Source organism: Mesoplodon mirus, assembly GCF_964341445.2.
Source record: "Mesoplodon mirus genome assembly, chromosome: 13".
Classification (NCBI taxonomy): Eukaryota; Metazoa; Chordata; class Mammalia; order Artiodactyla; family Ziphiidae; genus Mesoplodon; species Mesoplodon mirus.
Genome location: NC_138989.1, coordinates 64,212,694 through 64,227,485, shown reverse-complemented (window position 1 = coordinate 64,227,485; position 14,792 = coordinate 64,212,694). Strand labels below are relative to the sequence as shown.

At 37.2% G+C, this 14,792-nt stretch overlaps 1 protein-coding gene across 4 annotated transcripts in view; it reads left to right on the top strand.

The window, feature by feature from the left end:
- The window catches only part of SMAD2 (SMAD family member 2), a 105,657-nt gene that overhangs the window by 26,523 nt on the left and 64,342 nt on the right, over positions 1-14,792 (top strand). For 3 of the 4 annotated variants that reach the window (XM_082640980.1, XM_082640981.1, XM_082640982.1), the window contains exon 2: positions 920-1,208. In XM_082640980.1, coding sequence (XP_082497106.1) covers positions 973-1,208 — 236 coding nt within the window. In that variant the 5' untranslated portion in view covers positions 920-972. The remainder of the gene's footprint in view (positions 1-919; positions 1,209-14,792) is intronic. The other variant, XM_082640983.1, reaches the window with a different exon arrangement.

Here is a 14,792-nt window from a genome sequence, read left to right as displayed (position 1 = left end):
ATATTTTTTAAAAGAGGCTTAATTAAAAGTCTTCTCAAGGGGTGGTAAAAGTGAACCAAATCTTTTTTTCACAGACTCTCTTTGCCTTTATTTCTTTATTTTTATATTTTTTAACTTTTTTTTCTTTGGCTGCTTTGGGTCTTCGTTGCTGCGCACGGGCTTTCTCTAGTTGTGGTGAGCGGGGACTGCTCTTCGTTGCGGTGTACGGGCTTCTCAGTATGGTGGCTCCTCGTGTTGCGGAGCACGGGCTCTAGGTGCGCAAGCTTCAGTAGTTGTGGCGCACGGGTTTAGTTGCTCCGCGGCATGTGGGATCTTCCCGGACCAGGGCTCGAACCCGTGTCCCCTGCATTTGCAGGTGGATTCTTAACCACTGCACCACCGGGGAAGTCCCTATGTCTTTATTCTTCTTGTTTACTTCACACTTCATGCCTTTTCCCTTGTTATAACTTTACATTTTACTTTATGATACTTGGTTATGAAAGTTTAAAACTTTGGGGATATTGAGCTTGTAAATTTTTAAAAATATTTTTGTTACGTGTTTTGAGAATACATTGAAATTCTAAAACGTGAGGAAAACTTTCTTTTGGTGAAGATATTTTATTGATACTAAGTTAAAAATAAAGTAGTATGGGTAGTGATAAACTTGTCCAGTGTTGATAAAGATAAAAGATTTTACTTGCAAAGTTATTGTATTTGTCCACTTATAACACTGTCTTGTTTTTAGAAGGATTTGCTTCCACAGTTCATTTAAATTAGTAAAGTCATTTTCAGGGGTGAAAAAGATAACTTCTGAACGTCTGTTGCGAAAGAAATAATTTGAATTTCTATTGCATTCTGTAATTTGCTTTTGATACTGTGTTGAAACTAGTAGTTGATTGTAAAGTTAGCCTCTAAATTATCCTTTCCATATCTTTTCTAGGTTAGATTAAGGAGGATATTTTCTTAGAGTGGATCGCTGCCTTTGGTAAGAACATGTCGTCCATCTTGCCATTCACTCCACCAGTTGTGAAGAGACTGCTGGGATGGAAGAAATCAGCGGGTGGATCTGGAGGAGCAGGTGGTGGAGAGCAGAATGGACAGGAAGAAAAGTGGTGTGAGAAAGCAGTTAAAAGTTTGGTGAAGAAGCTAAAGAAAACAGGACGATTAGATGAGCTTGAGAAAGCCATCACCACTCAAAATTGTAATACTAAATGTGTTACCATACCAAGGTAAGTGTTGTTAGATTAGAAATTTGATGGCCATACTGTTGAAAATTGCTTAAAGGAATCTGAAGGGAAGTTATTGAAATTTTGTTACTTTCAAGTGACCTGTCAATAGTGATTATTAAAATATGACAGCTATTTTTAACCTGTCGTATTAATTTTGTTTGACTCGTTAAGACTTGTTTATTTTACAAAGCATTTTCTTGAACAGTGAGGTTTAATCAAGCAAAATAAAATACTTAGATTGTATTTTTATCTTCTGTCTTCATTTACCTTCATTGCCTAAATGCTTCATTGTATGTTATCCTAATTTCTGTGATTGAATGACATTTGAATAAAGATTCAAAGATTTTTCTTCACTAGTGCGGTAATGACTGACAGTTTTCTCCTCCCTTGGTCAAAACTTCCATAAGGAGTGAACAGAGGCTGCTAACATCGTGGTGAATTTTATATAGTTTTTGCTTCAGCTGCAGCATTACTTCTAGCAGAGAACAGTATGTGAGACAGCTTCCTAGGTGTCATAGGTGGTCAGAACCTGTCTTGAAGACCTACCTCTTGTATTAGAAGGACCTATTATTTAAGAGGTTGAAGTTTTATTCGTGTCAGTTTAATCATTTACAGATCAGTGCCGCTGTCAGAAATACTGTTTTTTAACATAAAGTAGCAAGTGGCTTTTAAGTGTTTTAGTGTGTACTGCTATAGCTGTGCACATTACAGGGTTTGCGGGAGTGTCAGTTTATAGCATTTCCTAAAAATGATTGTTTTCCGTGTCATACACATAGGCTAGCATATGGCACGTAAAACCATTCTACTTGACACGTTTCTAATGAGTTTTGGGACATACACTCTGGATGCTTGTTGATAATAGATCCTGATAACACCAGCCTGTCTGCTTGCAAATACTAACAGTAGAATGCTTCCTCCCTTGTTTGGTAGGTTAATTATCCATTTCTTTTACCTCACTTGTTTCATGTATTTCTTAAATAAGAGTCACTTTTCCTGGTTTATTCTTTCATTTCAGAAGTGTTTATGAATGCCTGCTGTGTACAAGGCACTGGTTTTAGGCACGTGGGATAGATACAGTATGAACAAAACTCAAAGTTCCTGCCCTCCTCAGGGATAGTTGTACACAGTAAACAAGTGGACAAATTAATCTAATTTGAGATGGTAATGAGTACAGAGAAAACAACGACTGAGGGGTAAAACTGCTTTTGATTGGATTGTGACACTTAAGCTGAGCTTTGAGAAGTAGCAGCTAGCTGAGGGAGGTCTTCTAGGCAGAGGAAGGAGTGAGTGTAAAGATGCCAAGTCAGGACATAGCTTACTGTATTGGAGGACTTACTGTATCGCAGTAGAGATGGCGTGATACAAAATGAGTACAAAACTTGGAAAGGGTCAGATCATAGAGGGCATCGTAGGGCAGTTTGAATTTTAGTGTCAATGTAATAGAAAGCAAATAAAGATTTTTAAGTGGATTTTCAGATTTTAATCCCTTTTTAAAGAATTTTTTACATTTATATTTTTACAAAGATCATTCTGGCTGCCGGACACAGGTGGTTGGGGCTGGGGGTGGGTAGTGGTGTAGTGGTGTGTGTGTGCACGTGTGTGTGTAGTAGACTGGTGTCGTATAGTGATCTGCAAGCAGGGAAATCAGGAGGCTATTGAAGCAGTCCAAAACAGAGATGCCAGAGGTTGGGCTGGCATGGAGGCTGCACTGCCACTGGACGTGGATGGATTTGGTTGGAAATTGAACTGACAGGACTTGCTAATGAATTGGTTGAGAATAAGTCAAGTTTTTTGTGTTCATTTTTCATTGTATAGTGCCTGGTATTTCAGTTCAGTAAACATTTATAAACATACAGTCTTTGCCCTTGAGTTGCTTACTTCCTAGTAAGGGAGGTAAACTTTTAAAAAATAAGAAAGATAATTTCATAATGTGCAGGAGGTGTTCTGAAAGATGTATGCTTAGGGAGCTGTGTCCAAAGTGGGGACCCTTCCCTCCTCTGCGGCTTGTGGAAAGTTTCCTCCTGGGAAAAGATCGGTGCCTGAGTTGGGTGGAGGTTAAGGAGGAATTTAGTCAGGAGAAGCTCCGTTCATCCAGAGTGGCCCTGGGGTGTTGAGAGGACTGGTGATGGGGGTCCTGGGAGTGTCAGGTGGGAGGTGGGATATGGCAGGACTCAGAGGCTGTGTGGTAGTGAGGAAGCACCACATCCTACGCGCTGGGGGGTTCACAGTGAACATGAGTGTGATTGGGTGATGGGGGAGTTGTCAAAGAGTCTTAGGTAAAGAAGTGAGGAAAATGGTTGTGAGACTGTCAGGAGTGGAGGCAGGGAGACCAGTTAGTATGTCGTCTCCTTATCCAAGGGAGCTGTGTGATCCAGGAAGACAGGGGGCCATGCTTTTGCACAGCTTCATCTAAGGCTCCGGTGCCAGTGCGGTGAGGTTGTTGGCAGAACAGAACTGAGAGGAGAGTCATGCAGTCCTGTCTCTTAAAGAGGTACAGTAGGAAGCAGCCTCGTGATTGAAATGTACAGACCTTCTGTTTAAACTGTGGAAGTCCCTTTAGTCGAATTTCTTTTTCTTATTTTCCAGTCTTTGTTTTACAGTCTAGTTTTTAGAGATTTTTTTTTTCATATTCTAGGGCTTTTTCATCATTTAAAGATTTTTTTCCCCGCACTTTTACCTGAGTAATGAAAGTGAAGCGGCGCTTGTCCAGTGTCTTGTTTTTCACTCTTTAAAAGTTCCTTTGAAGCTTAGAAACTTGCTTGTCTAATTTGGTGGTCTTTTTTTTTTTAATATTTCAAGAAATGTAGATTTGTTAATATTGGCTGTTTATCAAAAAACTTAAGTTTCTTGCACTATATTCTGGAGCCATATATTTTATAAAGTTTGTTTTTAATAATAGAACAGTTATATTGTGTCAGATTATTAGTCATCTCTTAACTACTAAATGTATTTAAACATTCAATCAACTCTTAATTATATAGACTGTAAAAGGTGGGGAATGGGTGTGGAAAGGGTCCATTATGGAGGAATCCAAACCCTAGCTTAAGCAGAATTATTTAAAATGTAATTCATGGTGGATTTACTGTAAGCTTATTAACTTAAAATTGCAAATAAGTTGTCAATAAAATACCTTAAGGTATTGATGTATTCATCATGTATTAATGAACATGAAACATAAATTACTTAATTTTTTAAAATGACAAATGTTTTCTGTTAAAAAGAAAACCCTGTTTCATTGACTCTTCTTAACAGTTTCCTTTCCTCCAACCCCCATCTTCTAATGTTAGAGTGGGACTAAATTGCAGATAGAAACGTAGTCCTGACTTTATATCCCTCCCATCCCCCTCACATAATTAACTCTGCCTTCATTGCTTTGTCTCTGAAGGGATAGAAGCTATTACCCATGTGTGTCACTGCTTCTTTCCTACTGTTTTATGTGGTGACACAAAGTGATTCATGGGTAGATCTTAACCTACTAAGCTACAATGAGCTGAATAGTATAAAGTTTCACGAAGCTTTTCCATCTCAATTTTTGAGACTGACAAATGGAGGACAACTCAGTCATACAATCAGAATGGCAATTGATATTTAGGTAATGAATCAGTCAGAAGAAAAAAAAGTGACTTTCAGTGCATTTAATCTACAGTAAAGCAAAATCCAAACAGCAGTGGGGATGGAGAGCTTGTAAAGGTTAAAACAAGTGGCTGTGAGGTCTGAAATGCCAATTTGATAATATCCATTGTACATAAATGTGTAGGAATGAAGAATTTATTTTCATAAACATAAATTATAAGGGCTTTCCTAAGGTGGCACTTTGACCATATAATTACCTTTTGATCTTTCATCTTAAGGAAATAATCAGGAATATGGTCCAAGATTTCTGGTGTTCATTTCAGCATTGTTTATAATAGCAAAGAATTAGAGAAACCCAGTCCTAACCCACAGTTTTCTTAACTCTAATAATAAAGGAAACTTACCCAACTCATTTTATACCAGAATTGAAAATGAATGGTAAAAGTAAAGTTTATATCAATCTTACTCATAAAAGCAAATGCAAAAATTATAAATGAAAAAGCTTGAATTATAAAAACAAAACCACAAAATCATGACTAGGTAAGGTTTATTGCAGGAATGCTAGTATGATTCACCTACAGGAAATCCATTAATATAAGATACTCTGTATTCATATTTATGAACACTCTGATCTTGGTGGATCTAGAAAGAGCTTTCTGTAAAATTCAGTATTCATGTTAACAAATTAGAAATAGGAATTTTCTTAACTTGATAAAGCAATACTTCCAAAAATGTTAACACTTAATCTTGAAACTTTAGAGAGAAATACGTCAAATTGTTAATAGTGATTATTTATGGATTACCTAAAAAAAGAAATGTCTTGTAATTTTTCCCTAATATTTATCTATGAAAGTATGTTTTACTTTTGCAGTCAGCATAATTAAATGTTTTTTTATGGTTTGTTTTACTTTATTATTTTTGTAATAATTTTTAAAATTTTATTTTTATTTATTCTTTGGCTACGTTGGGTCTTTGTTGCTATGCGCGAGCTTTCTCTAGTTGTGGCGAGCCGGGGCTACTCTTCGTCGCGGTGTGTGGGCTGCTCGTTGCGGTGGCTTCTCTTGTTGCGGAGCACGGGCTCTAGGCGTGCGGGCTTCAGTAGTTGTGGTTCACAGGCTTAGTTGCTCCGCGGCATGTGGGATCTTCCCGGACCAGGGCTCGAACCTGTGTCTCTTGCATTGGCAGGCAGATTCTTAACCACTGCACCAGCAGGGAAGCCAATTAAATGTTTAAAAAGAACTTTTGGGCAATACTTAGACTATTCTTGGCTTCGCTTTTTTCCCCTTTAAATTAAGTCAATTTTTCTGTTAAAGGGCAATTATATTTTCATTTTCTTAACGTTCTAATAAATGTATTTATATTTTTTCCTTCAAAAAGTATGTTCCTTAAAACAAAGTAGTATGTGTACATGATTCCAAATTCAAACACAGATTATACAGTGGAAAAATGTGTCCCTCCCACTCCTGTTGTCACCCATCTCCTCACCCAGTTATATTACTAGTGTCTTATATATCCTTACAGGATATGTTTCTTGTTAATGCTGTTGCTAACATTTGGATTTTGTTTTCCATCTTCTAAATTTTTAAATATCAGAGTAATTGAAATAAACTTTATGCAGATTGTCAACTTTTACTTTTGATTTTGTATTACTACCCTTTTACTTCTCTGGATAACCCAGGAAGAATTAAAGAGAAGTCTTTTAAAACCAAACTGTAGTATCCTTCAGTTCTTCTTAAATTAGTGCTTTTTTGTTATTTCAGAAGAGAATAATTCTCTCTCCCTTGTTCACACATAGATATAGACTGTGTGTGTGTGTGGGGTGTGTGTGTATGAGATAATCATATGGAATACTATGACAGAAAGAACTCTGAAGTTTGATGACTTGTTTTTGAGTCAGCTTCGTCAGTACTGATGAATGTGAATCCTGAGGCATGTGATTATACTTTTGACTGTTTCTTCATCTGTGAAACGGGTGGTCCTATCTGGGTTCTTTCACAGTACTATTTTTGGGTCCCTTGAAATAATGTTAAGTTTAGTTTGTAAGCTATAAAGCACTACAGCCATGAATATGATTTGTTTGAAATATTCACAGATATTCCATGTCTTCATTTTCCTTCCAGGTTTTCTAAAAGAACTCACATTAAATTGTATTGTCTATCTTTCCTTAGTAAACATTTCTGCCAGACAGCTATCATAATTTAGTATAACATTTATTTATAAAATCAATTCATCAAAACAATGAAACGTTTTATAAATGCAAACTAGAACTTTGAGATAATCAGCCTCAGCATCCAACTTGTCATTTTCTTTCTATACGTTCTGTGTATAAGTTGTGAAGGCGCTTGTAATGAGCACTTCACTATGGTCCTGTGAAACACAGTTTGAAAGACACTTTGCTAAGACCCTTAACCTTTATCTGGTGCCTACATTTACAGTTCTTTTTTTTTGAGGGAGCTCATGCTCTAGGACCCTGGTATTCAGAGCCCTTTTGTGTAATATGATATATTCTTCCATAGGGCATTTTTATCATTTACCTTATCAGGGAAAACATCCAACTGCCCTAGGACCTAGGTTCCTTTATAAAATTATAGGATTATTACCCAGATTAATTAACATCTATAATTTTAAATTTAACTCTCGATGCAACAAGCGTCATCCCCACTTTTCTTGTCCCATTCACGTAATGTATTGGCTTTAAAGAATTCATTTCTCAACTTAGAATCAACCTAGCTAAAATAATAAGCATTTAAAAAATTATAACCATCTTTTATTTTCTCAGCATCTTTGGTCTCTTTCCAGTCTTATCTGGAACCATTCCAGTTTGCCCAGACTATGTGACTAACCACATTCTAGGAAGACCATTATTATTGGGGACAACATTTAACTATATTGTTTGCTCCTTCTCCTGCCTGTCTTGTAGTAAAGTGTTTCCAGGCCTATGTCGTCCCTGCTGGTGATACAAGTAAATGTACCACTACCATCTAAGGCAGGGGTCCCCAACCCCCAGGCCACGGCCTGGTACTGGTCCATGGCCTGTTAGGAACGCGGCCGCACAGCAGGAGGTGAGCGGCGGTCGAGTGAGCGAAGCTTCATCTGTATTTACAGCTGCTCCCCGTCGCTCGTGTTACCGCCTGAGCTCCGCCTCCTGTCAGATCAGCGGCGGCATTAGATTCTTTTAGGAGCGTGAACCCTACTGTGAACTGCGCCTATAAGGTATCTAGGTTGTGCGCTCCTTACGAGAATCTAATGCCTGATGATCTGAGGTGGGGCTGAGGCGGTGCTGGGGAGCGGCTGCAAATACAGATTATCATTAGCAGAGAGGTTTGACTGCACAGAGACCATAATAAGTCAACTGCTTGCAGACTCATATCAAAACCCTGTCAGTGAGTGTCAAGTGAAAACAAGCTCAGGGCTCCCACTGATTCTGCATTATGGTGAGTTGTATAATTATTTCATTTTATATTACAGTGTAACAGTAATAGAAATAAAGTGCACGATAAACCTAATGTGCTTGAATCATCCTGAAAATACCTCCCCCAACCCCCACCCCGGTCTGTAGGAAAATTGTCTTCCACACGGTGGTCCCTGGTGCCAAAAAGGTTGGGAACCACTGATCTAAGGGACCTGAAATTGACAGTACCACACATAGACTGTGAAGATGGAAAATAGTAGTAAAACACCAGTTTAGGATATTCTTCAATCTTGTGTTAAATCTTACCTGGTAATTGGACTGAAATGACTGGGTTCCACATGTCTCTTATACTCTGTTCTTTACATTCTTTTTGTTTTTCCTCTTTCAGTTCGGATATTTTCTGTTGACCTAAGTTTGAGTTTACTGCTCCTATTTTCTGCTGTGTTCAGTCTTCTGTTAAACATATCCGATAAGTTCTTTTTTTTTTTTTTTTTTCTTTTTGCGGTACGCGGGCCTCCCATTGTTGTGGCCTCTCCCGTTGCGGAGCACAGGCTCCGGACGCGCAGGCCCAGCGGCCATGGCTCACGGGCCCAGCCGCTCCGCGGCATATGGGATCCTCCCAGACCGGGGCACGAACCCGTATCCCCTGCATCGGCAGGCGGACTCTCAACCACTGCGCCACCAGGGAGGCCCCCGATGAGTTCTTAATTTAAAATACTATATTTTTCATTTTTAGTATGTTCCTTTGATATTATAGATTCTGAATCTCTATTGAAATTCTTCACCTGTTTTTTCTATTTTCCTGAATTTTCTTTAATATATTTATAGTAGTTATTTTATAGTCCCTGTCATCTCTAATATCTGGATCATCTTTAGGTCTGCTTCTCTTATTGTCTGTTCATTCTTTTGATTATCATCACATTTTCCTGCCTCTTCACGTGCTGTGTAATTTTGATTGTACGCCATATATTGCATACAAGAGAATTATAGATGCTGCAAATGATGCTTTCCCCTGTCAGGTAGATAGGCTGACCACCTTAATCTTCTCAGGGGTTGAGCTGGGTTGAGGCTTGGTTGCCATTTTAATTTGATTTAGTCTACACTGGCACGTACCTTTTCTGCAAATAAGATTCTCCTGGGATTTTGCTTAAAAGCCTGGCAGGTCTCTGTCATCCACTCCCTCAAACACTGTGGGAGATTCACTTCTACTCGTCTTCTATAGTTTGAGTTTGGCTCTTGAGCGTCCTGATGTTTGCATTTTTAAAATCAGGCAGATGTCTTTAAGGAAGGAGAATCTTGTGATTGTCAAAAGTTTGACTGTGTTATTTTCTTCAATAGAGTTTTTCTTCCCAGACGGAGCCTGATGCTCAGCCTGTACCTAGAATCTGCAGGTGACCCCAGGGAAGGAAATGACAGACAGTTGTCAGTTCACCAGAAAGTGTTCTCTCTTCTCGCAGTCTTTGTTCATTTGGATCTCATTACTTTAATAGCTCTCCATTGTCTTTGAATAAGTATTTTTTGTTATTTTTCCCCCCTAGTTGTTGCAGTAGGGAACATTAGCCTGCTATGACCTGCTTATATCTTACCTGGAAGCAAAATTGTAACAGCTTTTGAAAGTGGGACTCTTCTGATATTTATTCAGAGACCTGAAATCTGAGAACTGATTGCAAGTAACCTACACTGAGAATTGAGGTGCTATACCATTCATGCAGGACTTGCAGAAAGGATTAGCTGAGATAAGTATTGCCACAGTTAACCCATCACTGACCTCTGAGCCATGTAAATAAAATACAAGAGTTTGTGGAAGGGATCCCATGTGAAAACTTGAGAGAGAGTAGGGTATGCTGTGGCATTTCCCCTTTCTTCATCCAAATTGAGGGGCTTCAGGGAACTTCTCAGTTTGACATGAGGTTTGGGAGATAAATAGACTGGTACCTGACTGTCACCTGAAAAAGGCTAAAAAGTGAGAGAGCAGCTGGAGCTGCTCCGGTATCAGTAGAATGAAGGAAGGGCACTGTTGGAATGGTCTGCACGTTCAGCGCGCAGTGCAACAAAGGTGCAAGCATTTTCCCATGGGCCAGGTGGACTTTTACTAAGGTAGTTGAAGTTGACTTGTCTTGAACAGATCAAGAGGCTCAACTTGGAAAGTCAGAGTGACCCAAGCCAAACAGCCAGAGAAATTCCTGCAACAGGAACTAACTACAGGGAAGAGGCTGCATTTTGGCTTCTGACCTTATAAGGCTGTTCCCTCTTTCCCTCTTCCCCTAAAACCCCCTCTTCTTGATGTTCCAGAACCTACAGGGCCCTTAAAAGTAACAGCTAGAGAGTTCTGGAAGAGGTGAAATTAGCAAAATTGAATGAGAGAATAAAGTTTTGATTTGGATCAGGGTAGTAAAATTTTAATTTCTGCAAAGAGGTTTATTGTGTTTTATATATATAATCTGTTTGGGTGTGACTAGAACAGCCATGGGATCTTTTTGAAATTTTACACAGAAAGGAGGAAAACAGTTTGACAGGAGCTTGCTTGAGGGTAATGATATGGGAAGACTCAACAAATCCAGCTTTTAAAATAAGCTGTCTGTATTCTCCTTTTGAAAACTTGGGAATCCAAATTTAATGGTGCTGGGGACAGGTAGACTATATGGGGAGAATGGAGGAATGTTACATACATCTGCATGAAGTATGTAGCATTTTAACAGAACTTTTTTTCTAAACAGAAACTATCTGACCATATACCTGTTAAATTATCCAATGATGCTTTATTTCCAAAGAGACAATTTTATTACAACTAGAGTTTTCTTCTATTACCATCACATTTTTTTCCCTTGAACTGTTAGTTTAATCTCTGTTCTCAAAATCCAACATTACTGTAGCTTTGCTTTTGGGTTATTATGGGAAGCACTGTGAAATGGTTGTCTTGAGACTCTTATGAAACTATGATCATGAATAGTGCTTAAATTAGAACTGAAGTATATAAGATTTTTGATTCACTCCCGCATCCCAGACCTTTTTCTTTTATGAACTTTGCTTATCTTTCTGGCTTTTTAACTTATGTAAGAAGAGGTTATAGTTTTTCCCTAACTTGGTTTACTCCATGTTTGCTAAGCCAGTGGGGAAGAGGAGGTTAAAGGGAGGCTATATTTGTGTTAAGGATGCTGTAAAAGTTCAGAGTCAGATACTGAACAAAAATTTATAATGAAAAGTAATTTAAGTAACTTAAAATAATTTTTCCCCATAGTTATTACATGATGGCTTATATAATTTGCATTAACTGTATAAAACATTTTAACTTCTTCATGAGAAAGCACACTGTCAACTTCAAAGTGCTATACAAATGTGAGTTAATTTTTATTTTGTAGGGTGCTAATATTAAAATTGTCAGATTAAAAAACCTTTCCTTTATAAAGCAGAAACTAACACACCATTGTAAAGCAATTAGATGTTTTACATCCAATAAAGCAATTTAACATCCAATAAAGATGTTAAAAAAAACCCAAACACCTTTCTTTACAACCAACTACAACATCATAAAAATGTGTGATTAATAAGTTGAGTTTTTACAGAACTGTGTTCTGTAGTGCGATCCTTGTTTTATGTTTTATGCACTTAATTTAAGAAATTGGAATGACCATGTACTTAACATTTTCTCTTAGGATTTCTTTTGTCTTTTAGGATACTATTTAATTGTTAAAAACAGAGAATATATATTAAAATAAATTTAGAAAATCCATCAGCTATATTATTAAAATAAATGCTCCTGAGCCTATTTTGGTGTTAGCTTTTTTTCTTCTTCTTCTTAAGTAAAAGTTTGTTGTTTTGGAAGGGCTTGAAATATTTTGAGCAACTATTATTTTTAGAATTGATATTTAAATCTTTTCAATGATAGGGACTATTTTACTTGTGTGGGAGATACTTTGTTATTTTTCAAAGGCAGTAGAAACATCTAGCAAGATCTCAAAGTAGTGTTTTCAACATAACTTTAAAGGGAAAGGTAAAAATTTTTTTCAATCATCACTTGGTCCTTTCTTCTGCTTCTAAAAAGAGCTGTTCCAAACCAAAGAAGAAGAGTATCAGTTTTATCTTATTGGACTCTATGGAAATTTTATTGTCTCCCCCTATTTTAATTTGGGAGTAGCTCTACTAATTTCCTTGTCCAAAGAGGTTTTTTTTTTCCTGAGAAATTATAACTCTTACAGTGAAATCTCTAGTTTTTATAATTAAGCACATTCTATAATGCTTTACTTATCAGAGATTCGATACCAAAGTTATTGTTTTAATTTTGTCTTGCTATGTTTTTATTTTTAGTAAACTATATAAAAGACAGAATAGTGTTGGTAATTAAGAATGCAGCCTCTCTCCCCGCCACTTGCTAGCTGTATGACCTTAGACATGTCACTTTATCTCTGTGCTTCCATTATCTCATTTGTCAAATGGGGTAACTGCCTAAATTGTGGGTTGTTGGAAGATTAAGTAATTCAGTATGTGTAAGGACTTAGTGCTATGCTTGAAATATAGTAAGTGCTTAATCAGTGTAAACTATACGTGGGGTGGATCCCTCCCCAAGTTTGATTTTGATGTGAGACTGATGAAGCCAAACATGTACTGAAAGGACATGAAAAAGATTATTGCTCATATGATGAGGCTTTCTGGGGAAAGCAGGGCAGGCTCCCAAACTGGTCCAAAAATTACTTGAGAAAGGAGTGACAGGAGACATGGGGCTGGGGTGATAATTCCTGCACTCCTGTGTGGGCCCAGACTTGCCTGGTTTAAAATTCTCACCAGCCCCAAGGGCTTCCTTATCAGCTTGCTCAGATTTGAGGCAGAGGGGATGAGGACATGATGGGACTCGAAACTCTTGACAGTCATATATCAAGAATGGAGTCAGATTCCTCATTAAACTCAATAAGGATAAATGAAAAGTAAACCACACCTAGGTGCATCATAGTCAAACCCATGAAAGAGAAAGTCTTGAAAGCAGCCATGAGCAATGACATGTTATATACCAGGGAACGATGATGTGAAGGACAGGTGACCTTATGCAGAAGCGAGAGGGTCAGAAGATTATAAAATGATATCTCTGAGGAGCCGTAACCATAAATGTGTATCTACTTAATAAAAAAAGCTTCAGAATACATGAGTGAAACTGGATAGAATTAATGGGTCAAAATGACAAATTTGTGGTAATAGTTGGAGGGTTCAGTTAGACCAAAAAAGTAAGTAAAGGCATAGAAGATCTAAATCTAAAATCAGTATAGTAACAGTCTTTTCAGGTGCTCTTGGTAACATCACCAGGAAATACTATTTGCAGGGCACAAGTCTCAATAAATTTTAAAGGATTGAAATCAACAGAGTATGTTCTCTGCCAACAGTAGAACAAAATTAGAAATTAATACCAGCAAGGCATATTAAAAATGGAAATTATCATAATTCTTTGACCCATGGGTCATGAGCAAAATTAGAATATATATCAAACTAAATGATAATCAAGTTATACCATATCAAATAAGTGGGATGCAGCTAAAACAGTGCTTAAAGGGAAATTTATAGCTTTAAATAATTATACTAGAAAAGAAAAGTTATCTAAGACGTCACCTAGGGAACTAGGAAAAAAGGTCAAAGAAAATGGAAAGTAAGTAGAAGGAAGAAATAATAAAAATAAGAGCAGAAAATCAATGATTAGAAAAGAGACAACAGAGATGATAATTCCAAAAGCTGATTATTTAGAAAGATCAATAAAATTGAATAAACTCCTATAATGCTGATGGAGAAAAAAAAGAGAGCACCCATAACCATAAATTAGCTATGTATGAAATGAAAGAGATATTATCATGCTAGATCCTACAGACATTAGAAGCATACTATGGATATATTTTAAGCAACTTTATGTCAATAATTTGTAATAGTCAAATTTCTTTAAAAACATGTTACCCTGGCTGGTGCAAGAGGAAGTGGAAGATTTGGATAGCCCTATAATCAATTAAAGAAATTAAATTCATAATCAAAATCTTTCCCACAAAAAAACCCTCCAGGTCCAGTTGGTTTTACTGGTAAATTCAAGCATTTGAACAAGAAACAACATCAGTCTCATAGAAACTCAGAAAAACAGAGTTATTTTATGAGGTCAGTATAACCCTGATAGCAAAACCTGACAAAGATGGCACCAAAAGGAGAAAATTTAGAGATTAATACTTGTCACGAACATAGGTTTAAAAAATTGTTAACAAAACATATACTCCAGCAGTATACAAAGAGCACATCATGACTGAGTGAGATTTAGCTCAACAATGCAAGGTTAGTTTATAATATTCAAAAATTAATCAGTGTAATGCACAGCACTAACAAAGGAGAAAAGCAGTGTTGATCACTTTACTTGGTCAGAAGCATTTAACAAAAATTCATCCATTCATGACAAACACTCCCAGCTAATGAGAAATGTAAAGACGTTTCCTCAGTCTGATAAAGGACATTTAAGAAAAACTGACGGCTTAAGAATATACTTACTCACAAAATAATATGTTTTCCCTAAGATCAGAAGTAGGACAGGGATGTCCATTCTTGTGTCTTCTTCAATTCATTATTTTAGTAGAGGACCTAGCCAG